Source organism: Dendropsophus ebraccatus, chromosome 3 (genome assembly GCF_027789765.1).
Source record: "Dendropsophus ebraccatus isolate aDenEbr1 chromosome 3, aDenEbr1.pat, whole genome shotgun sequence".
Taxonomy (NCBI): domain Eukaryota; kingdom Metazoa; phylum Chordata; class Amphibia; order Anura; family Hylidae; genus Dendropsophus; species Dendropsophus ebraccatus.
In genome coordinates, this window is record NC_091456.1 from 32,550,667 (window position 1) to 32,577,056 (window position 26,390).

Below are 26,390 nucleotides of genomic sequence, written 5' to 3' on the forward strand. Positions count from 1 at the left end.
TCGTTACTTATGATCGTTATTACGCTCGCCCTGTTGTTGCCACTGCGTTCGCCGCTACTGTGAACGGATGTCTTATTACATGCGAGCAATTTGCAAACTAACAACAATAAAAATAGGTCCAAAATCTATTAAACGACCAACGATTTCTCGTTGGTCGTTTAATCGTTGTCTGCTATCACACTAAATGATTACTGTTCAAATCCAAACGATTTAACGATATTTCGAACGATAATTTTTAAGTGTAATACCACCCTTAGTAACAGAGGATAACACCTTATTAAGACAACAATCATTACGAGATATTAGTTAAAACATCCCTCAGTTTATCGGGTGATATCAGAAACGTAGATACGGTGACACCAGGTCACAGAATACATTACAGCATGCTCCAGTCTGTCAAATTGTCGTTTGATTACCAGTGGCTGAAGAAGTTAGATGCAGCTCTAGGGACTCCAGGAAAACATGGATATAATCTACGGCCGCCATTAATCAAATGGTGAGACTTCCGGGTTGGGACGGGCTGGAGTTTACTCGAGTTAGACCCGATCAATGATGTAAACGAATGCCGATCTGCTAGATTGGCGCTCGTTTACTGGGCCTATTCCACGGCCTGACAATAGTTAGCGAGGGCTGCAGGGACATCGTTACCGATGTCCTTGCAGCCCTTGTTTCATACATAACCTGTCCAGGCGCAGGTCTTCTTCTCCCGGTCCTGCGACGCAGCAGCTGCGACCGATGATTTTAGGTTTGAACCTAAATGAACGATCAGCCGATGACCCGATCGGCTGATCGTTCTCTCTATTCCACAGAGCGATAATCGTCCGAATCGGCCCATTATCGCTGCGTGGAATAGGCCCCTTACCCTCATCACTAGTTACAATATAAAACAAAATCAGGACCTCATGTGGATGATCACTGATAATATAAACAACTACTGAGAAATCTGAGTACTTATGTATCCATAGGTGAGATGATCAAACCTTACAAGAAAGTCCTTCACTGACGTAATAGCTAATACTGGTCATGATAATGGATAGGTCACTATTGTCACAAGCAAACACACTCAGAAGAGGGGGTCCTTCATTTCTATCTCCTTATAGTACACTCTAGCAGCAGCATGGAGGACATTACAGAACAGTACTGAGAGGTCCAAGCTGCAAATGAAGCCCCTGGGATGAGATCTCATACTTATAGTAAGCTCCTCTTTTTGCATTCACTTGTGCTACTGATTTATGGGAAGACTGTAAAATTTTATTTATAGAATACACATAGTGAACTTTATTATTATTTATATATATCTTAAAAAGGAAACCAACAAATATATAATTCTGAGATGTTTTCACCAACCAATTTTTCCTACACAAGTGTAAGAGATCCAATGGGCAAAGGCTACGTAGGACCCTTGAGTAAACCACTGTGCTGCATATGGTTGATTTTGTTACCTCTTACCTGAAATAAAGCAGGGGGCACTTGTTTCTTTGCAAGGTGAGCTTGTACGTGGTCTACAGCTTGTTTGGAGAATGGCTATGGACAAACAATAAAATAGTCATCATCACTTTCATTTCTTTGATCAGCCCTATAAATATATGTACATACAGACACCAGTCATCATGTGACCAACTAAATCTAATGTTAGCCATGTACTAATGCAGAGATGACTCATTATACAACATATTCTTAACATAAAATACAAAGAACCAACAAAGAATGGAGAGGTCTGTAATTTCTATCTTAGGTTCACTTCACCTGTGAGAGATAGAAACTATAAAAAAAAATAAAGACAATCGCATTGTATAATTTTTAAATAATTATTTTGCATTTTATTGCATGAAATAAGTAAGTATTTGATACAATAGAAAAACAGAACCTAATTTTGGGTACAGACCAAGTTTGTAGACACTGCAGCGGGGATTGTGTACCCCTCCTGCATACAAATCTACAGATCTTTTAGCTTTTGGGGCTGTTTCTAGGCAACATGGAGTTTCAGCTCCTTCCAAAATTTTTCTATTGGGTTCAGATGTGAAGACTGGCTAGGCCGCTCCAGGACCTTGAAATGCTTGTTACGTAGCCGCTCCTTAGTTTCTCTTGAGGGTATTGACCAGGTCCTCCTGTGTAGTCCTGGCCCCATTGCATTCAGGAGGAGATTTGCATGAAGCCCCAGACCAAGGAAGATTGACAGTCATCTTACGTTACTTCCACTTTACAATAATTGCACCAACAGTTGTTGCCTTCTCACCAAGCTGCTTGCCTATTGCCTTGTAGTCCAGGGGTAGGGAATCTTGGCTCTCCAGCTGTTGTAAAACTACAACTTCATCATGTCTGGATAGCTAAAGTTTCATTACCCCTGCTGTAGCCCATTCCAGCCTTGTGCAGGTCTATAATTTTGTCCCTGGTGTCCTTAGACAGCTCTTTGGTCTTGGCCATGGTGGAGAGATTAGAGTGTGATTGACTGAGTGTTTGCACAGGTGTTTTTTTTTTATACAGGTAACAAGTTCAAACAGGTGCAATTAATACAGGTAATGAGTGCAGAGTAGTAGGAGCATCTTTAAAAAACACTTACAGGTTTGAGAGTCAGAATTCCTGCTGGTCCGTAGGTGATCAAATTTTATGCGTTCAAATGCTAAATTAATTATTAAACAATCCTACAATTTTCAGGAATTTTTTTTTAAAAGATTCTGTCTCTCACAGGTGAAGTGTACCTACGATAAAAAATGACTTACCTCTCTATTTTTTTGAAGGTGGGAAAACTTGCAAAATTGTCAGTGTATCACATACTTATTTTCCCTCCTGTATATAAAACGTCATTGCAGCCTTCATTCATAAGTATAATACTTCTATACACATAAACACTAATATAATAATGACATGCCTTATATGTGAAACCTTCCGTGGCATTTTATGTTTACCAGATAAGACAATGGCTTACATTGGTCACATTGTTAGGTGCCTGCTGATATCTATGTGACTGAATCCCAAGGGGAAGCTGTAGAATGTAGAGCTGCTCTTATCTGACCACTTATTATATGAATTTGTTAGTGACAACTCGATTCTGTAACCAATTCCCTAGAGCATGCATGCCCAGCTTATAGCAGCACACCAAGGACAAAGCAAGAACTGGTATTAGCGCTCTCTAAATGGGAGCAAAGCAGCATTTACATCCACCACAACCCTGTTATTTGGAATTAACAAGACTACAGAATATTGTATCTTCCATAACACATGGTGCTACACAGTAAAAAAATATATATATATATTCATCTAGTTTTACATTTCAGAACACCTGTCTATGGTAAAATAGTGTGGGGCAGACACCTGCAATCTTTTATAATCCCATCATAAGAACATACATATACAATGATGAAAGGAATATATATATATATATATATATATATATATATATATATATATATATATATATATATATATATATATAGTGCTGTGTTTCCCTTTTATCTATGTTTAATTCAATAAGACCTCCTTTCTCTCATATAATCCCTCATGAGTACCATTTGATACCATTCACAAAGCTTAGCTGGAAATTAGAAAAAAAAAAACCTGCACTTCAGCCATTTTTTATGTTTGAAATTTAGAGCCGATCTGCTAGATTGGTGTTCGCTTACTGACCCTATTACATGGACCGAAAATTGTGCATCAAGGGCTGCATGGACATCGTGATTTTTGTGCAGCCCTTGCTGTATATACAGAGAATAATAAAGTAATACTCTACATCTTCATCCCCCCAGCTGCCGCAGGCACTTTGGAGGGGTCCCTGGAGTGACAAGCCGCTCAGCCAGGACAGAGCCAGCCTTTCACTGCACACAGCTTCAGCGGTGCCTGCAATGGTCCAGGAGAAGCCCTTGGATTCAGTCCTATAGCTTTGTTATTGTCTCTGCACTTTCATCAGCCGTCGAGCGTGCACCGATTACACGGAGCCCATACACAGTCAGCAGACAATGATTTTTAAACCTGCTGAAAGGCAACAATCAGCCAATGATCGGATCCATTGCAGACTGTCTTTACACAGGGCGAGAGCTGCCAGAATCTGCCTGATTGGACAGATAATCGCCCCGTGTAATAGGACCCTTAGTGACCCTCAGGAAGAAAAAAAAAACATGACTGAAACTCCCCAAAAGGAGCATGGCTTGTCTAGAACTTTCCACAGGTCTTTATGGCACTCTCTTTAAGAAGAAACATTTGATCCCAAAATGATAGGCCCCTCCGCACCCTGCTCTGTTCTGAAAAGGAGCAACACAAAAACAGCTGTATACAAATTGGTAACTTCCCCTTCTAGGGAGTTTCTGGCTTGTCTTATTAAAGGGGTTATCCAGCGCAAATCTTTTTCTTTCAAACTGGGTTCAGAAAATTGCACAGATTTGTAATTTACTTCTGTTTAAAAATCTCAAGTCTTCCCATACTTATCAGCTGCTGTATGTCCTACAGGAAATAGTGTTTTCTTTTCAGTCTGACACAGTGCTCACTACTGCCACCTCTGTTCCTGACAGGAACTGTCTAGAGCAGGAAAGGTTTTCTATGGGGATTTGCTGTGGCTCTGGACAGTTCCTGTCTCAGACGGAGGTGGCAGCAGAGAGCAGTGTGTCAGACTGAAAAGAAAACAACATTTCCTGCAGGACATAAAGCAGCTGATAAGTATGGGCAGTCTTGAGATTTTTACATAGAAGCAAATTACAAATCTATATAGCTTTCCGAAAAACCAGTTGATTTGAAAGAAAAAGATTTTCGCTGGATAACCCCTTTAAATTCCCAGTAGAGCATGAATATAATTCTCTACACACATCTTTTGATGCGCTCCTCAGTGAGAAAATGTACTTTTAAATTATTTTAGTACCCAGTTTAGAAAATGGCAGAATGGGGGGGTGGGGGGTGGACAGCTGTATATCAAAGTCTTTTAGACAGCACTTTTGTGTCTATGGGTGGTTCTCACAGTAAGAAAAAAAATTCCAGCGGTATTATAAAAGTTAAATCTCGGCACTCACCATAATGCTTCATAATTTTTATTGTAGAAAAAAGTCCATCACAAAATACAACTGCAACAGGATGTTTCGGCGTCAAGCCTTTCTCAACTGTCTCAGTTGAGAAAGGCTTGACGCTGAAACGTCGTGTTGCAGTTGTATTTTGTGATGGACTTTTTTCTACAATAAAAATTATGAAGCATTATGGTGAGTGCCGAGATTGAGCTGTATGGCTGAAACTAGGATACCTGTAATGGGGACTTGTAACAAGTCAAATGACAGTATATGAATTAATGTTCTCATAGGTCGGAACATTTTTGAACAGGTACTTTTCAGCCAACACAAACCCCAATACAAATTGTTAGACCATCATTTGGAGTGTCTAGTGGGAGAGTACATTTTCTTGTATTTTAGTGAATCTAAGGGCTGCTGAAAGTGAGTAAAAAAATATCTGCTCACTAACAACTTCACGTCTGAAATGCCTGGAGACCTAGAGGCAGCTTTAAGCAAATTCTGATGGAAGATAGATGGGAAGATAAGAGAGAATACTTACATGTGAACAAGATAGTAGCTCTTTCATTATATATGTGTCATAAATCTGTCGACTTCTACAAAGGCGGTCCTCCTCCGAATCCAGCTTCTCATACTCTTTTATCTGAAACCGAGAGAGGTGATCAATGCTTCAAGTCAACTACAACTTCTTGGGCATTTTGTAATATTCATTAATTCAGGGCTACAAAGTACGCCTGACTCTGAAGTAACCGAAAACAGTGTAATTATGAGTTATCATTGGCTAGCAAATAAATATAAAGCTCCGCTGAACGTGGGTGGATTCAACATTAAATAGGCATAAAAGGGCTACTTCGGCGAAAATCTTTTTCTTTTAAATTAACGGGTTTCAGACATTATATAGATTTGTAATTTACCTCTATTTAAAAACCTCAAGTCTTCTAATACTTATCAGCTGCTGTATGTCCTGCAGGAAATGGGGTTTTCTTTTCAGTCTGACACAATGCTCTCTGCTGCCACCTCTGTCCAGGAACTGTCCAAAGCAGTAGAGGTTTTCTATAGGATTTGCTATGGCTCTGGACAGTTCCTGTCTCGGACAGAGGTGGCAGCAGAGATATCTGTGTCAGACTGAAAAGAAAACACAATTTCCTGCAGGACATGCAGCAGCTGATAAGTATTAGAAGACTTGAGATTTTTAAATAGACGTAAATTACAAATCTATATAACTTTCTGAAACCAGGTGATTTGAGAGAAAAAATTTTCGCCAAAGTACCCCCCTTTAAAAATAGTTTCTCATGAGTCTTCCTATGGTGGAGACGATCAATAACCAATCCGCGGAACAATGCTAATTAAAAACATTATTGGAAACAAAAGGCTTCTGCATATAAGGGTGGTATTATAGGGTCCAACATTTCCCTGTGAGTGCCGATCTGCTAGATTGGCGCTCGCTTACCGAGCCTAAACACGATTCGATAATCATGCAAGTATAAACTTTATTATATAATTTTTTATGTAAAAAGCAAGGGCTGCACAGACATCAATAACTATGTCTGTGCAGCCCTTGCTTTTTACATAAAAAATACAATAAAGTTTATACTTACCTATTCTCCCCTGTTGCCCTGCAGCTTTTTACCTGTGTTCCCAGCTCACTGCTGAAGCTTCTGGCTTAGTCTCTTCAGTGGCAGGCTGTTCAGCCAATCACTGGCCGAGACAGGACAGCACCACATCCAGTGATTGGCTGAGCCGTTTGTCATTGAAAAGATGGGGCCAGAAGCATCGGCGGTGAGCTGGGGCAACAGGGGAGAATAGGTAAGTATGAACATTGTTATTGTCACACTGTCATCAGCTGTGCACCACTACACATAGCAATGCACGGACGGCGATTTTTAAACAGTCAATCAGCTGATGATCAGCTCTTCCGATGATCGCTGTCTTTTTTACACAGGGCAATAATCTGCAGAATCAGCCTGATTGGCAAGATTATTGCTCTGTGTAATAGGGCCCTAGGATATTTTACTCCACTGCTAGATCATTTTCCAAAAGGACATGATGGCATCAAAGGTCATCAATGCATTTCATCAAGTGTTTTTTTCTCTACAACACGAAGATCACCTGTTCTGTTCTATGAAATTTATTTCACACCTCCAGGAGGGTTAAGTATAACAGTAAAAGCCCAACTCCAGCCTGCGCAAGTCCGATTGTACGTCATTTGACTACTGAAGGCTGAAGAATATGGATGCTGCACTTGGGAGTCCTGTGCATGAATACAGCCTAAGGCTGCGTTCACACTACGTATATTTCAGTCAGTATATGTATATTTCAGTCAGTACATTTCAGTCAGTATTGCAACCAAAACCAGGAGTGTATTAAAAACACAGAAAGGATCTGTTCACACAATGGTGAAATTGAGTGGATGGCCGCCATTTAACGGCAAATATTTGCTGTTATTTTAGAACAACGGCTGTTATATTGAAATAATGGCAGTTATTTACTGTTATATGGCGGCCATCCACTCAATTTCACCATTGTGTGAACAGAGCCTTTCTGTGTTTTTAATCCACTCCTGGTTTTGGTTGCTATACTGACTGAAATATACTGACTGAAATATACGTAGTGTGAACGCAGCCCCCGGATGTATCCATGTTTTCCCAAAGTCTCTAGGGTCGCATCAAACTTCTTCAGCCGCCGGTATTAAAATGCAACACAATCAGACCCGAGCATGCTTGAGTTGCGCTCTTTAGATACCGCCAATGATTGACTGACTCCACTAACTTAAGAGGTCGTCCATGAGGTTTTAGAGTGCTGTCTATCATTCTGAGGGGATCTGCAATCTTGTCTTTTAAGAGGTTTGGGTGAACCTGACTATTTCAGGCGCGCTATGGGGCCACTGTGAGAGGGTACAGAGGAAGTAAATAAGAGGACATGGGAATCGAACCTACTTGGGCTTTAACCATTCTGAAGAACACCACCCTCTGGACACTTGTGCTTCATATTTACAAAAAGGCTTATATGTTGGCGATAGAAAGGACAACAGAAATGGAAAAAATAAAGTATTCGTGAGGAGAAGGCCTATCTAGCCATGGACTAATTTACACTAGTGCTCCCCAGCTGTCAGGTCAACTTTAAGCTGCTCAAAAACAACATGGTTGGCCAAAATGGCTAATTTTTGGCCCTTTCGGACAACCAGTAAATCAAAAGTGAAAAATCATTCACGAGACACTGATTGACCATGTTAAATTTTTTCAGCCATTCTGCCTCAGAAGTGAGTGTATGGCACGATGAGCCGAATGGGTCAGCCTTAGAACTGAAAACTGCTCAACAAAAAGAAGTCTGCAGAACCCTGGAAAATGTCTGAAAACGTGCAGACTACACAAGTGATGTGCTCCTGTGGTGAATACCATGAAATGAGTAAGAGGAAACACTTCAGAAAGCCTGCTGCTATTCTAGTCTAGGCAGCAGAGAGAGCCTAGAAGCCTGGGAAAATGTCTGTCCTCGGATCTCTTCATTCCGAGCGGTGTTATAACAGATCCAGTGCCAGTTATAGCATGCGGCTTCCGCAGTCAGTTTACATCAATGCCTGCTCTATTCTCAGCTGGCAGGATACCTTCCCTAGGTAGACTATAAGGGGTTTACTACAGCACTGGTTACATGGCATGCACACAGGCCCCTAATTTTAGAATGAACAGAAAAAGACGCCTCTTGAAATGTTGTTTGCGGTATGGAAACCATGACGCGTTATACCACATTCTCTGTGACTTGCCCATACACACAACTTTCTTGCTCATACACACATAACAGCAATGAGTCACCCTTATAAGTGACAACCTACAAAAACGGAACCACAAAGTATGCAAATCATGCATGACCTTTTAAAGCCGAGTCCAAGGGTACTATTACACGGGCCGATGGGGGCCCGATCAATAATGTAAACGAGAGCCGATCTGCTGGATCGGCACTCGTTTACTGGGCCTATTCCACGGCCCGATAATCGTTACCGATTTCCTTGCAGCCCTTGTTTAAACAGCATACATTACCTAATCATGCTGCAGGTCTTCTGTGCTCATTCTCCCAGGCAGCGGCCTGTCTGAGCTGACAGACCGCTCAGCCAATCTGCTGCGCATCGGTGGCCGATGATTTTATGTTTGCACCTAAATAAACGATCAGCTGATCGTTGTCTCTATTCAACGGAGCAATAATCAGCCGAATCGGGACGATTATCGCTCCGTGGAATAGGCCCCTAAGAGAAAACAAGTTATGTTACTTAGGGGACACATAGGTATTACAAATAAAGAAAGTATTAGAAATGAGCACAACTTCAGCATGCAAGAGTCCAGTCATTCGACATATGAACACCAATGGCTGAAGAACTTGGATGCAGCCCTAGGGAGTCTGGGAAAACATAGATACAGCCATAGGCTATGTTGCCACGTCAAGAACATATTGGGCAAAAGGTAGTAATCTCATTTGATAGAAAAAAAAAACAAAACTGAACTTTAGCGCCACAGGGATCCACAGGTCACCTTCTCCTTAAAGGACAAGTCCGGTATCGTATTGGCCCCCAAAAGTTATACAAATCACCAATATACACTTATTACGGGAAAGGCTTATAAAGTGCTTTTTTCCCTGCACTTACTACTGCATCAAGGCTTCCCTTCCTGGATTACATGGTGATGTCACTTCCTGGATAACATGGTGATGTCACTTCCTGGATAAAATGGTAATGTCACGCCCTGACTCCCAGAGCTGTGCGGGCTGTGGCTGCTGGAGAGGATAATGGCAGGGGGACACTGAGGGACACAGGGCACTGGAGGGACACTGAGCATCCCTCTGCCATCATCCTCTCCAGCAGCCACAGCACCATTTTATCCAGGAAGTGACATCACCATGTTATCCAGGAAGTGACGCCTTGATGCAGTAGTAAGTGCAGGGAAAAAAGCACTTTATCAGCATTTCCCGTAATAAGTGTACATAGGGGATTTGTATAACTTTTGGGGGTCAATACAATACTTTAATAAAAACTTTTGCCGGACTTCTCCTTTAATACAGCATCAGATGGGGCAGACCAGATTTTATCTATTTTATATGGAGAATAGAGAGAGAAGCCCTTTGGCCAGGGATCCCCAATGTATGTAGCAACAATCCACAACACACCAAATAGTAAATAAAAAGTGATTTATTGCATCTAGAAGTGCAGGTACAAAATACAACGTTTCAACTCACTCCAGAGTCATTCTCAAGCCATGACTCTGGAGTGAGTTGAAACGTTGTATTTTGTACCTGCACTTCTAGATGGAAAAATCGCTTTTTTTTTTTTTACTATTTGGTGTGTTGCGGATTGTTGCTACATACATTTTATATGTACAGAATGTGGCTAACAACAAAAAATCTGACAGCATGCAGGAGGGATACAGAGGAAAAATGAGACCCCTATAGACCTCTATGGTTAGCCCTAGCTCTATTATAGTTCTGTAGTAAACTACATTACAATATGGCCATATACCTAAAGGTGTACAGTACATGTCTCTTATTTATCAGGGTTTTTTTTACAAACCTGGGTGATAATCACCTGCTCGCGTGACAACTTCCATAGGATGTACCACCCCTTTTTTTTAATATGCTCCTTATCGATGTTTTTTTTTTTAAAAAACAGATATAAAGCTGACACTACATTTCAGACAACTGTCAGCTAAGGCTGGGTTCACACTACATTTTTGCAAAAAATGGATGCATTTGTGTGCATCAGTTTTGATTAGTTTTTCCATAGACTTCCATAAAAAAAAAGGGATCAAACTGCATCCGTTTTTTTTACGTACACAAAAACATATCTGACCTTACTTTTGTGTTCGTTAAAAAAACGGATCCGTTTTGATCCGCTTTTTTTAATAATGGAATTCAATGGAAAAACAGAGCAAAACGGATGCACACAAATGCCAAAACGGATGAAAAAAACGGATTGCAAAAAACAAAGTGTGAACCCAGCCTAAATACTTGTTTGGCTGACCATTGTCTCTCCCGATCCTCACCTGAGCTCAATAGAGCATGAATGTATTTTAAATAGCATAAGCCATACACCTCTAATAGTGGCTCCATAAAACCTCTGATGGTATCTGCCCGAGAACAAAAGGATGTTGAGTATGTATGTTGAAATCTAACTTCTCTCCCGTGACATTCGCCATTGTGAGAGAATGGGAGGCCCCTCTATACACTTTAAGGCTATGTTTACACACAGTATTTTCGTCAGTCTTTTTTCAACCAAAATCAGGAGTGAAAAAATATGCACAGCTTCTGTATTTTTAGCCCACTCCTGTTAGGGTTGAAAAAACAATGACCAAAAGACTGATGGAAACACTGTGTGTGAACCTAGCCTAAAAGGAATGAAGGTTGACCTTAGGTGAGATCAACCAAAACACTGCAGAGACACCATCATGTGTTTCTCAATGTCAGTAAACCTAGGAACATTGCCCCCTTGGTAAAACAAATATGTAAAAATACTGTGGAGACACCATCACATGTTTCTCAACGACGGTGAGCTAGCCAGACCTTCTACCGGGAAGAACAACCGAGCCAAGGGAGGGGGGGGTCTCTAGTCCTACCACCAAGTCACAGTGAAGAATGACATGACTTGAGAATCTCCCTGTTAGCTTGGTTGTTCCTTCCCTGAAGAAGGTCTAGCCAGTTCACGGACCTTGAGAAACACGTCATTGTGTCTTCACAGTATTTTTACATATTCCTCATACACGTCAGCTAAATTAGAAGGTTGGGCCATATTTCATGCCCGTAGCCAGCTTTAGCTTGATGTTGGGTGAAATGTACTTCTACGTTTTATTCCACCCTACACAGAAATTTATTAATATACAAATATGCAGCGTGATGTTACCGTCCACTAGATTTCTAAGGTTCATTATCTAGGAAAAACACCCCAGACCGTTCTGTAATTGCTCCTAAGTGACAAGCGGAGAATCACAGTGAATATCACTGGTGACACATTGGACTGCAAGTTGTTTTGATGTTTAGTGCCATAACAATGGAGACACTAATGAACTTCAGGTCCGTTCCCACTCCTACTTATGAGTAGTTCTGGTTTAATAAAGCACAGCAGACATTAGGCTGGATTAATCCAATTTCCCAAGGCTGAGAAGAATGCATGCTGGCACACAGAGTGGACCAGATGTAGAGGTCACCACAAGCCAGAACAATATAGTAACATGCTGCTATTCTGGCGGTAGAAGGTCACTCGAAGAAATTGGTGGACATGTCATAGCATCAGGAAATAACGGCAAAACAATATTTATACTGAATTACAAATGAGGCCGAGACCCAAGCAACTCAGGATATTCACCTCATCTTCTAAATTTATAAACTTGGAAGAAATGCGTGTCGTAAATATTATACTGTGCACTGAACAGCCGTAATAAGACGGGCAAGACCGAGCAAACTATTATATATAATGAAAAGGTGTACATAAAGGAACGTCTTTGGATGTTTTCTACCAGGCGTTTCTATTTCTTGCCCTTGAGATACTTTCACTAATTTGGGTCATAATTGCTAGAAGCCTAAACCAAACTCTCTGATCTCCTGCCGGATGGCCACACTCTGCTGCACCACATAAAAGGGTCAAAAACAGAAGACAAAACATGCATACACTAAAGGGGTATTCTACCCAAACCTAACTTTTCATATGTTGCTGCTTATGGTCAGACTAAATTCCTTACATACTTATTACCAATTCAGTCTCCTTCCCCCAGTTGTGAGCTGCTGGTTTCTGCTGAAGACACAAAAAAACTGTGTGTTAGCTTTTCTCTCAGTCTCCCCTTCTCGCTCCTCACTTCCGACATAGTTAATGTAAACAAGTCCCTATCTGCAACTTTTTATTGCCTTGAATATTAATCACAGTGAGTTCAGCAACTTGACCTCGGACTAACAATCTCAGCATTGCAAAGAAGCTACAAAGTTGCAGATAATGCCTGCCAGTGACTTGTTTACATCAGCTGTCTCAGAAGGGAGGGGGAGACAGAAAGAAAAGCTCACAAACTGTTTTTTGTGTCTTCAGCAGAAAGCAGCAGCTCAGAACTGAAGGAAGGAGACTGAAGAGATAACAAGTATGGAATGTATAGTTAGTCTCACCATGGGCAGCAACATATAACAAGTTATGTTTGAGTGGAATACCCCTTTAATAGCTTAGCTTTCCTTAATAACATTGCACACACATTAAATGAATGTTGAAAAATCCTGCTGACATTGACTCCCAATGGCAGATGCAGACAATCGAGGACTGAGCATTTTAGATTTATGCCTCTTACTGTTGACAACTATCTTACTATTGACAACTATCTTACTATGTGTATGGCCAGATTGGTAAAGAATTAGACAATAACTATCTGAAGCTCGAAAGAGGGCTCTTATTCTCGAAATGTCACAGACGTGTAAGCTGATGTTGCTCCATGCAATGCTACTGTGTGTGAAGCAGAAGCTTTATGTGAGCCAAGACTGAATACGCGGCTAGCATATAGAGCGTATTGGTTTGATCAGCGCTCCGCTCATCAAGCTTGCAGCCTTTCAGCGCTGCCAGAGCTACCAGTTTCCCAGTATTGGATCCAGCTTTTCCCCAACACCCGGGGTGGAGCGGAGCAGTGATCAAATCAAGAGATTCGCTTAGTTGAGATCAGCCATTCACTCATCTCAAATATATATATATATTGCATTAAGCAGTATTATACTATATTTTTGCTTTATTAGCCAAAATTGGGATGATTGTTCCCTTTAAGGAACATTCTACAAGAAACAAACAAAGCAGAACTATTGTTTTAGACAATGTTTCAAAATAATATGTTGGGTGTGTACATAAAAGCAGTATTTCTGTCTCTTACATAACTTGTACATGGCATTTTGACCATTTTCTTTTTCCAGACAGCATTTTTATTTGAAGAGCTCAACCCTTCCTTCCCCCTATGCCCAGGCAATAGACTTCTATAGGAAGCATGTAACTTAATCCCTCAGTGACACACATCTGCAGAAATGCACGTGCAATACATGTTTACACTATCATAAATACATAGTAAAAATTTCTTTACTCCAGAAATCCAGAAACAAAGAATTTCTAGGACTAGGAGGCATCTGAGCAGAGACTATAATCAAAGATAAGGGGGTCCCTGGGGTTTGGTCCTGTGACAGTGGGGTTGCAGGGCCATTCCGTAGCCTCCCTCCCCTACTTGTGCTCGCTTTGCGGGGCTGGCGGTCGATGATCGACACAGTATTGGTTTAGTGTAGGGACCGGTGAATCAGAGGACCTGCATGTGGTACATGGGGCAATATGGTTTGATCAAATTATATACCAACATCCTGGCGTTGGTTTTAAATGTAGCCGAGTAGCATTAGTGTCAGCCATAGGTGTGATGTGTAACAGCCCCTTTCTCTCCATGTCCGTACAATCAAAGACTATGATTATAGATATTATATATATATACAAATACACACACACATATATATACACACACACACATACATACACCAGTAGTGGATTATAATAGGGGCGTTACGGGTGGCAGCCCGGGGCCCTGAGCTCCTGGGGGGCCCATGACCACCCAAAAAGACTTATACTTTCAGTGGTGTACTGTCTCCGGGCTACACTTCCGTCAGGATTTGCAAAAAATCACTGTTTTTTAATGGCAATTTTGCACAAATCAGGACATCATGACATTATCTATCCTGTACTATGAACACCAGGCTAGTGCCGCCATAGTTACAATGAGGTGGGGGGGCCCAGGCTTGGTGAACAGCCCGGGGCCTATGGTAAAGTTAATCCGCCCCTGACATACACACATGCATATATATATAGCTGGGTTATAATTTGATTCGCATTGTATTTCTCTTTTCAATATATGGCGATTCCTGCATTATCAGAGGCCTTTTTGATATTACGGGAAACCTTGATAAAATAAAATAAAAAAATCAAACAGGAATACAATTAAAAAAAAAAAAAGTATGCGGTCGACAAACACTATATAGTAAGGCAAGGCTGGGTTCACACTATGTGTTTGCAGTCCATTTAACATATTTATTCATTGGGGGGGAAAAACTAATTAGAAAAAAAAAAACTGATGCATTTGTGTGCATGCATCTGTCTGTTTTTCCATTGACTTCCATTACATTAAAAAATAAAAATAAAAACAGATTTTTTTGTTTGCAAAAATGTGTAAACAAAAACTGTGTACCTCAAAAGTAACCAATTAAAAATGGACGCATTATAAGGACTGCAAAAACGCAGCGTGAACCCAGCCTAAGTCTGCGGAGAAGTAATGTGTGTCATCATCTCCTCTACATTCGGAGGATTACTGCATGAATTACTGTCCGCCACCTATCAGGCATAATGGGCAGCCTATGGGCTACAAGCCTGACTGAACAGAAGCTTTTTTTTCCCCATGGCAACATACTGCAAAAACAGATGCAATGACACTGGTCCAGATCACTGTGTCGTGCACCAAGGGGCATTATATAAGTATTATCTAACAGCGAGTACAATCTAATAGCGGGTGTGAGGAAAGCCCCATGTAACACTGAGCTATGTGGTAACCATGCGATTCCTCAGGCACAAGATGCTATGTAAACATATTAGTCCAGCCATGGTGATGTCGGTCAAATACTCTGAATCAAGGATTTATTTTCTATACCATGTGGCAAATAGGAGCCCAATATGTTGGTTGCTATTTACTAGATTGCATAGATAGCCCAAAATGTCAATTCCACACTATATTAGGACTATATGAGGCAATCTGGCAGAAGATGCCAAACAATCCTAAGCTTTATTGACTAGGACATGGTGATATCTAGGCCTCAACATTGACCATAGTCTATCATAAGAGTGCGGGAGATTTATCAAACATGGCGTAAAGTAGAATTGGCTCAGTTGCCCCTAGCAACCAATCAGATTCCACCTTTCATTCCTCACAGACTCTTTGGAAAATGAAAGGTGGAATCTGATTGGTTGCTAGGGGCAACTGAGCCAGTTTCACTTTACACCATGTTTGATAAATCTCCCCCATTGAATGTATCCTTAACCCAGAGTAACATTAAACTAGGCAGAGAAGTCATAATTCGCTTAGCAATAGCCTTATGCACTGCATGGGTGATGTCCCTCCGAGGTATGGAAGGCTTCCTAGACATCCATCATCAATGTATTTCTTGACATAAATCTCCAATGGATTTCAAATTATAAAGTTACTGCAGCAGATCACCGCCCCAACCCGGACCCATAATGCCTATAGGTGTGTGTATGAAGACACAATAAATGGATGTGTAAAAGGTTGCTAGGGGACACCAGTTACATCAGACGTTGCACCCGCAGGCACAGCAGCCACAGCCCGGACAGCTCTGGGAGTCAGGTCGTGACATCACCATGTTATCCAGAAAAAAAAACGCAGGGGAAAAAAAGCACTTTATATGCATTTTCCATAATAAGTGTATATTGGTGATTTGTATAACTTTTGGGGGAGAATACAATACTTTAATAAAAATTTTTGCCAGACTTCTCCTTTAACGATTTTCCACGGCCCTTATTTACCATACTGTGATAGGCATTGGTACATTATGTAATTTTAGGTTGAATGATGGCCGCTTTCAACACCCTTTTTGTTGAAAAGAAATATAAAAAGACGGCTAAAAAATAATCTGTGTGAACAACTTAAAATAACGGCTGTTGTTCGCTAAATAAGGTCCGCCAATAAATGTACTGAATGTTAATTTGACCGCTGCTGTTTTGTTTTTTCTTTATGGAAGTTTTTACGGTGGAAGTGGCGTCCATTTGCATAGCTTTCTCCACACTGTTTGTGGTTTGGGAGAGCCGTCCCGGTCGTACACTGACCAGGTGAGCTAGTTTTTTTTCCATTTTTGTGCCTGTAATCCCATATACCCTTACCTCTTCGTAAAACTTGAGCTGTGGGACGCCTTCATCGATTTCATTCATGCAAAAATCTTTGAAAAGCAGGAAGCCTAAAAAAAAAAACAAGACAAGAAATTATTAATTGTACAATCTTTTCCAGAAATATACAGTACAAATAACTCAATCACTCTTTTTATATAGATTGCTTTCTAATTGGGATACATTAGCTTGCAGGGATACACGTTGTTACCGATGCCTGACCTAAGCTCCGAGTAAGTGGCTTACTGTCCACTCTGCCACATAAAGGGTATTAGTATGGATTAGTAAAAGTGACTGTAATATGCTGATTATGGGCTCAGAATGAACTGATAGATCACGTCCTGCGCAGCTGGCCCAGCTCCAAGGACACAATCTGACTGCATTTATACAACATAGACTGATATTAGGCAATGAGCCAATTCTGAGGGGGCGCACGCACCATCGCACGTGTTAACCACTTTCCTTATCCTAAATCAGAACACTATTACCAAGAAGAAAAAAAAAAAAAAAGAAGAAGAAGAGTGGGTAGGATGTACAGATATTGCAGAGATTGCAAAAATATGTGCAATATTGGTGTTATGAACTGACATGAACTTTTGTATTTATTGATGGTTGGCTCCTAGGGTGTCCTGGTGATGGCCGCGTAAGTATATAGTGAATGTACAAATAAAATACTTTTTAACGCAAAATAATAAAGGTTAAATTTTATACTCCTAATGAATTCAGTGAAACTAGGATGTACAGATAGGAACAAAAATGAGGCTTTAATTCCAGCTCAAAAGAACACTGTGAAGCAGATTCTGATACAGATACACTGTACTGTAGAGGAGATACCAGACACACACAGCAGTACAGGACATGTAGTATCACACTATACTGTACAGGGGAGATACTAGACACACACAGCAGTACAGGACATGTAGTATCACACTATACTGTAGAGATTAGATACTATATACACACAGCAGTACATGACATGTTCTATCACACTGTACTGTAGGGAGGAGATACCAGACACACAAAGCAGTACAGGACATGTAGTATCACACTATACTGTATGGATGAGATACTAGACACACACAGCAGCACAGGACATGTAGTATCACACTATACTGTATAAAGGAGATACTAGACACACACAGCAGTACAGGACATGTAGTATTACACTATACTGTAGAGATTAGATACTATATACACACAGCAGTACAGGACATGTAGTATCACACTGTACTGTAGGGAGGAGATACCAGACACACATAGCAGTACAGGACATGTAGTCTCACACTATACTAGAGAGAGGAGATACCAGACACACATAGCAGTACAGGACATGTAGTATCACACTATACTGTAGAGATTAGATACTATATACACACACAGCAGTACAGGACATGTAGTATCACACTATACTGTAGAGAGGAAATACTAGACACACACAGCAGTACAGGACATGTGGTTGTGGTATCACACTATACTGCAGAGGAGATACTAGACACTACATGTCCTGTACTGCTGTGTGTCTAGTAACTCCTCTGCAGTATAGTGTAATACCACATGTCCTGTACTGCTGTGTGTCTAGTATCTCCTCTCTACAGTTCAGTGTGATACTACATGTCCTGTACTGCTGTGTTTCTAGTATCTCCTCTCTACAACACAGTGTGATACTACATGTCCTGTACTGCTGTGTATCACACTGTGTTGTAGAGAGGAGATACTAGACACACAGCAGTACAGGACATGTAGTATCATAGTGTACTGTAGAGAGGAGATACTAGGCAGCCAGTCACTGCAAGTATTTCATGCATATACCCAATACTGGAGTGTTACCAGTAAAACGGCCCCTTTTATTGGTCGATTATATAACCATTCACACGTGTTGCAGATCCTGACTGCAGGATCTGCATGTTGAATCTTGTCTACAATCTATCAATCTACAATGGTCAAGAAAGGACCAAAAAAGAGAAAATGCCAGAAAAACCACCACCAAAGCAGAAAAAAACACAGCCTCCCCCCCCCCCCCCCCCCGCAAAAAAAAAAACAAAAAAACTATGCAAAATGTCAATTCTTTTGGCAGAGTGCGAAAACATTCTATTCAATGAATGGGAACAGCAGAACTCCAAGTGGAGTCTGGGCCATGGGCTCCGCTTGAAATTCCGCACACATTCCCTAGTGTGATTGGCCCCTTAGGTCCATCGCTTAGCTGTCTGAAGTATACCCGATAAGAAAGGTATGGCTATTTTCCAATTATAGATGGCATTCTATCTATAGCTTCACTGTAGAGATAAGCAAAATTACAGTAAAGGGCCTTTTACATCAGTCGATTATCGGCACTGAGCGATGCTAGAAACACTCCTTCAGAAGTGACAGCCAAGGAGCTGGGCCATGTTAAAGGACCCTAAGTTTGCTCATCTCTATTATACTGGTGTACAAATGTCAATCATTTCCCAATACATTCCAATAGCTTTTAATGTAAAATAACTCTTAGATCTGCAGTGCTATAAACAAGTTGCAGACGATACATCAGTAGGCTTTTCATTTCCCATACAAGTTGGCTGTAACCTTGATCGTATTGTACAGACCACTTTAAAAGGACTGTGTATTGTACATTAGTTAATTCAGCATGATTATTATTATTATTGTCTAGCATTGCTCTAATAAATAACTACAGACACAGGTCAATATAATATGAAAAGGTAGAAAAAGATAGAATAAATGGTGCTATAAGCTGTAACAATTACGCCTGCCTTCTCCGTGTTCAGTGTTTGAGGGACGTGCTCCCTGGGAAATTACCAGGATGTCCTATATAGAAAAAAAAAAAAAAGGAGGAAAACAACCCACTCACAACTATGCAGAGAACAGGGAAGATAAAATAGGTCAGCGGAGACTGAGAATAGATACAGTAGCGGATCACATGCATCAGGAATCCGGAATTAACGCATTTTATGAATCTTTCAGAAATAACATGGTTCTGTCCTTATTCTTCCCTGGTGTGTGCGTTGTCCAAAAACCTGGCAAGGTAATATTAACTCCTTTAAGCGGACCCTTCCACATGATTTAAACGTGCGAATGTGGTAGAGCAGATCTCCTTATTCTGAATCCATCAATACTTTTGTTATGTAGATCATAGAGATGTGGTTCAGCCCCTCCAGCGTATAACACCACACCAGTAACTGGATTGACAGCACATATGCCATCTCTATTCCCCGCCACCGATGCCTGAGCATTATAAAAGTAGGCCTATGGTTCCCTAAAACCAACCACTGCTGCGCCTCGCTGTGTTATATGCACAGTGTAAGTTTCCAATTATGCAAGAAGTGGGTATACAGCACAGTGAAGTATAGTGGTGCTAGTAGTGCTCGGGCACAGGAAATTATAGGCTCCGCCTCTGACACTATTAACAGCCCAAGTATCGGTGTTTTTAGTTAAAAAAAAAAAAAAAAACCACCATCACCGACATCTGCAACAATGGTATATTCTGAATGTTTTAGTATGTATCCAGAGGTTCCGCCAGCTCGGTAGGCAGCCAGAGGGATTTACTTTAAAGGGAACCTGTCACCAAGACAAGGCTATGTAACCTATTTCTATCAAGTAATAGAGCAGGAAGAACTGAGCAAATTGATATACAGTGGTACCTTGGTTTAAGAATAACTTGGTTTAAGAGCATTTTGGTTTAAGAGCTCACAGTTTTTTAAAATTGTGACTTGGATTAAGAGCAAAGCTTTGGTTTAAGAGCTCCCTGTACTGGGTGGGAGGTGGAGTGAGGGAGGGGCATGGTCTGCATAGCAGGGTCTACAGCACTGTACTCTCACCCAGGAAGTCTCCCTCACCTTCCAAATCATAGCAGATCCACTACAGGCTGGGGCTTACATCAGGGGACAGGACTGTGGAGGTAATCTCTCCATAGCTGTAACCCCTCTCTCCCCGGACAGAGAGTACTGCATGTATGTGCCCACATCTGTCCTGCTCATTCCTTCATGCTCCCTGCAGTCTCTGTCAGCCCTTGTGTTTCCCATCCTCTCCATTACTGTACAGTAACTTATAATATCACATTCTACTGTTTCTGAATGTTTATTTCATTTGTTTTACATGTTATTCAGAATAATAAATTATTTTTGGGGTGCGGAACCAATTGTCTGCATTTCTATGATTTCTTACTGGAAAATTTGGTTTGGTTTAAGAGTGGATCTGGATTACAAGCACGGTGCCGGAACAAATTATGCTCGTAATCCAAGGCACCACTGTGTAAATATTCAGTATAACTTGTGACATGTTGATTAAATCCCTGATCATTCTGTGTTAAGGAGTCCAGTGGGAGGTGTCACTCAATGCACTGGACTCTTTAGCATAGAAACATCAGAGATTTCAATCAATAAATTACAAGTTATACAGAATCTTTTCCCATAAAGATATATATCAATCTATGCAGCTCCTTCTGCTCTATAACATTGGGCCGATAGCTTAGATAATGTTTTCATGGTGACAGGTTCTTTTGAAGCCTATCTTCACTTCCCCCTATGGCGCAGCCAGGAGAATTCTCTGGGTACATACACGGAGATCCTGGCTTCTCCCGGTGAACTTCAGGACAGATCAGCACTTGTAAAGGCCCTATTCCACGGATTAATTATCGTCCGTATTCAGCCGATAATCGTACCGTGGAATAGAGGGCAACGATCAGCCGATGTCGTTCATGTCGGCTGATTGAAAAACAAGCGACTGTGATAGCAGCGATCTACTGCCGTCGATTCGAGGAACAGGAGCGGCAGCAGCAGACTGCCGCTATCCTCTATGGGCTGCCTAGACAATCTAGCGATCACCCGTGATCTCCCGCACTAACCTGCTTGCTGCCGACACGTAGAATAGCGGCGGCAGCGAACGGGCTCCTCAGAGTCGGCCAATGGAATAGGGCCTTAGGGTAAATTTACATGGGCCGATCCGCCAGGAGTCTCGTGCGTGAGACTCCCGGCGGATCCGTCCGTGTGAATTTACCCTTAAGACTTTCCTAGTGCTGCTGATCACAAGACCCCCTGAGGGAAGAGATTGGTAGGAATCAGTTACTGGTAGGAATGAACAGAAGGGCACTGGGCTTTTGCAGCTTGGGGGAAAGCCCCCTGGGCTATAATATTTATATATATATATATATATATATATATATATATATATATATATATATATATATAGTAAAATGAAGAAGGTAGACGGCACTCCAATAAAGTAAATAAGTGCAGGTTTATTCACCCGTATACGTACAGCGACGTTTCGACTCACCAGTTGAGTCTTTCTCAAGCAAGTACAAAGTGTCATACATGTGGTATTTATACAAAAGGTAACACCCAGAGGGGTATGTCTCTCAATCAATGATGTCATACATAACAATGGAAAATTATATACATAAATACACTCATCTAGTGCAGTCACGTGAAAAATATATGCATAACTATACATTATGTTACATAGCGATCCTAGTGAGAAATCCATTGTGCATAGAAAATCCCTTCAAAGTCCACAAATATACAAAAATAACAGTTGTCCATCTTAGTAATGGTTAATCCGGAGGTCGGACTAAACTCACCACCCTCCTGTGCCGCCAATCCTATTCAGCCGTGGCCATGCTTCATTCAGCGTGTAAACAAGCGAAGTGCGCAGAACGGGATCGCAAATGGTCACGTGGAGCCGTAACATTGCGTACATCCTGTTCTGCGCACTTCGCTTGTTTACACGCTGAATGAAGCATGGCCACGGCTGAATAGGATTGGCGGCACAGGAGGGTGGTGAGTTTAGTCCGACCTCCGGATTAACCATTACTAAGATGGACAACTGTTATTTTTGTATATTTGTGGACTTTGAAGGGATTTTCTATGCACAATGGATTTCTCACTAGGATCGCTATGTAACATAATGTATAGTTATGCATATATTTTTCACGTGACTGCACTAGATGAGTGTATTTATGTATATAATTTTCCATTGTTTATGTATGACATCATTGATTGAGAGACATACCCCTCTGGGTGTTACCTTTTGTATAAATACCACATGTATGACACTTTGTACTTGCTTGAGAAAGACTCAACTGGTGAGTCGAAACGTCGCTGTACGTATACGGGTGAATAAACCTGCACTTATTTACTTTATTGGAGTGCCGTCTACCTTCTTCATTTTACTACATTATCTGTGGAGTCGGGGGTCGACTGCCAAGGACGTGCACCCATCGGCTGGAAGCCATTTGACTTTAAGTCTGCACAGTGCCGTTCAACCCAATCATTTCTATATATATATATATATATATATATATATATATATATATATATATATATATATATATATATATATAAATAATCTAAAGGACTGGAGAGGTCTATTTACATAACTAAAGTATCTCCAGATTCAGGGTGAGGAGATGTGTTCTACCATGTGGTTGGTTTTAAGACTAAAATCATGCTGACAGGTCTGTTGTAAAGGAGTCAGGTGCTGCTGATCCTAAACTGAATTATTAAAAAAAAAAAAGCATTTTATATATCTACATCCTCATTACATCAATACATATGTTGTATTGTATCAGGAACACAAGGAAGAAGACACAGAGGAAAACCTTATTCCCTGAGGATTTCCTGACAGCCGTTTGAACACATTGACTGTCTCTGATCTTTCAATCTGAATTTCCTTCAGCCTCATAGAATAGGAACAATTCTGTATAATGCATAAACATCTGGGAACTGCTGTCTATGCCATTTTATGTAATATACTAGTATAGGTTCAACAAAGGTCATCATTTGTTCCAAATAGCGGCCATTATCAGTCAATGATATTCAACATAGCGCCAATGATAGGTTTAAAGAAGAAGTCTGACCTCAACTAAAAAAACAGGCAAGAGGGTGCAGGAACATAATAAATAATATATACTCACCCATCCCCATGTCCCTGTAGCGCAGAATCACCACCTAGGGGAAAGTACCCGCTCAGCCAATTAGTGACTGTAGCAGTGTCTTATCTGACACTGAGCGGGCATTCCTAAGCCTGGGTCGTGGTGCTGCAGGAGTGAGAGCCAGAGAAGGCTGGCGTGGGTCCAGGAGTGGTGATGCAGCACTATGGGGGCACAGGGATGGGTAAGTATATATTCTTTATTATGTTCCTGCACCTTCCTACCAGCACTGGACTTTCAGTTGTGGCCGGAGTTCTCCTTTAAAACTAGTTTCACACCAAGTGTGTTTTACAGAGCTGGATAAAAGCATGAAGACTTCCTTACGGTACTAAGGTTAATGGGCATCATCTGAAATAAGTCTGTCTGTACATGTGGCTGCAATGATAGGGAATGTGTGCCGTGCGCTCCACTGAGCACAAGGTCTGATGTGAAGACTACTGTCTATTCTACATGCAAATCTGAGGGAAGAAAAAGTGTGGATTAGAAACAGGTTTGCAGGGGGGAAAAATACTCAAATTGCCTTCAGAACTGCCTCAATTCTTCGTGGCATAGATACAACAAGGTGCTGGAAGCTTCCTCAGAGATTTTGGTCCATATTGACATGATGACATCACACAGTTGCCGCAGATTTGTCGGCTGCACATCCATGATGCGAATCTCCCGTTCCACCACATCCCACAGATGCTCTATTGGATTGAGATCTGGTGACTGTGGAGGCCATTTGAGTACAGTGAACTTATCATGTTCAAGATTCTAGCTTTATGACATGGCGCATTATCCTGCTGAAAGTAGCCATCAGATATTGGGTCCATTGTGGTCATAAAGGGATGGACATGGTCAGCAACAATACTCAGGTAGGCTGTGGCGTTGCAACGATGCTCAATTGGTACCAAGGGGCCCAAAGAGTGCCAAGAAAATATTCCCCACACCATGACACCACCACCACCAGCCTGAACCGTTGATACAAGGCAGGATGGATCCATGCTTTCATGTTGTTGACGCCAAATTCTGGCCCTACCATCCGAATGTCGCAGCAGAAATCGAGACTCATCAGACCAGGCAACGTTTTTCCAATCTTCTACTGTCCAATTTCGATGAGCTTGTGCAAATTGTAGCCTCAATTTCCTGTTCTTAGCTGAAAGGAGTGGCACCCGGTGTGGTCTTCTGCTGCTGTAGCCCATCTGCCTCAAAGTTCAACGTACTGTGCGTTCAGAGATGCTCTTCTGCCTACCTTGGTTGTAACGGTTGGCTATTTGAGTCACTGTTGCCTTTCTATCAGCTCGAACCAGTCTGCCCATTCTCCTGTGACCTCTGGCATCAACAAGGCATTTCCGCCCACAGAACTGCCGCTCACTGGATGTTTTTTCTTTTTCGGACCATTCTCTGTAAACCCTAGAGATGGTTGTGCGTGAAAATCCCAGTAGATCAGCAGTTTCTGAAATACTCAGACCAGCCCTTCTGGCACCAGCAACCATGCCACATTCAAAGGCACTCAAATCACCTTTCTTCCCCATACTGATGCTCGGTTTGAACTGCAGGAGATTGTCTTGACCATGTGTACATGCCTAAATGCACTGAGTTGCCGCCATGTGATTGGCCGATTAGAAATTAAGTGGTAACGTGCAGTTGGACAGGTGTACCTAATAAAGTGGCCGGTGAGTGTGTATATGTATATGTATATGTATGTATATATATATATATATATATATATATATATACACATATATATATATATACATATATATATATATATATATATATACATATACACACACACATAATATTATATATATATATATATATATATATATATATATATATATATATATATACACATATATACACACACACACACACACACATTATATATATATAATTATAATAATAATAATTTGGGAGGAAATTGGTCCCAAAAGGAAATTAAAAAAAAAAAAAAAAAAAGAATTTTTTAAATTTTCCAATTATGACCATCTCCCTTTTGGAGTGCTCTATTGGAAAAACCAATAATGGAATCAACAATGGAACCAAGAGATATCTTCATACAGGTCATATAATGAGTATTTGCACCTGCAGATTAGAATATCCGATTGTCTTAAATGGACGATTGTCATGGAAAGTGTTGCTGCAGGAGGAGTAGAAAACTGATGAACCGAATATACTGCTTTTCTTTTGTATTTTAGATTATTCGCACCCTCAGATTTGCAGCAAAATTCCCACCATCTTCCCAGTTACTTGATTTGCATTTTAGACTCCACACCACAGTATGAGGATGAGATCTGGGAAGTTATTACTGACACCAAATACTTAAAGGGGTTATCCAGTACTACTACATGGCCACTTTTGCACCACTCTTGTCTCCAGATTGGGTGGGGTTTAAAGCTCAGTTCCATTAAAGTAAATGGAGCTTAGTTGCAAACCACACCTGAACTGGAGACAAGAGTGGGGCAAAGGTGGCCATGTTTTTGTAGCACTGGATATCCCTTTTAAGATGTCATGTTAATATACAACTGCAGATAGGGTCAGCAGCCTATATGATATATAATATACTGCTGAAAAAAAATTTAAAGGAGTTATCCAG

The 26,390-nt window shown here is 41.0% G+C and overlaps 1 protein-coding gene across 5 annotated transcripts in view; it reads right to left on the bottom strand.

Annotated features, from left to right (window-relative positions):
* Window positions 1-26,390, bottom strand: part of GRK3 (G protein-coupled receptor kinase 3) — a 223,985-nt gene that overhangs the window by 64,862 nt on the left and 132,733 nt on the right. For all 5 annotated transcript variants that reach the window (XM_069961332.1, XM_069961331.1, XM_069961333.1 and 2 more), the window contains 3 exons: window positions 16,891-16,964; window positions 5,524-5,625; window positions 1,450-1,524 (listed from right to left, as the gene is read on the bottom strand). In XM_069961332.1, coding sequence (XP_069817433.1) covers window positions 1,450-1,524; window positions 5,524-5,625; window positions 16,891-16,964 — 251 coding nt within the window. The remainder of the gene's footprint in view (window positions 1-1,449; window positions 1,525-5,523; window positions 5,626-16,890; window positions 16,965-26,390) is intronic.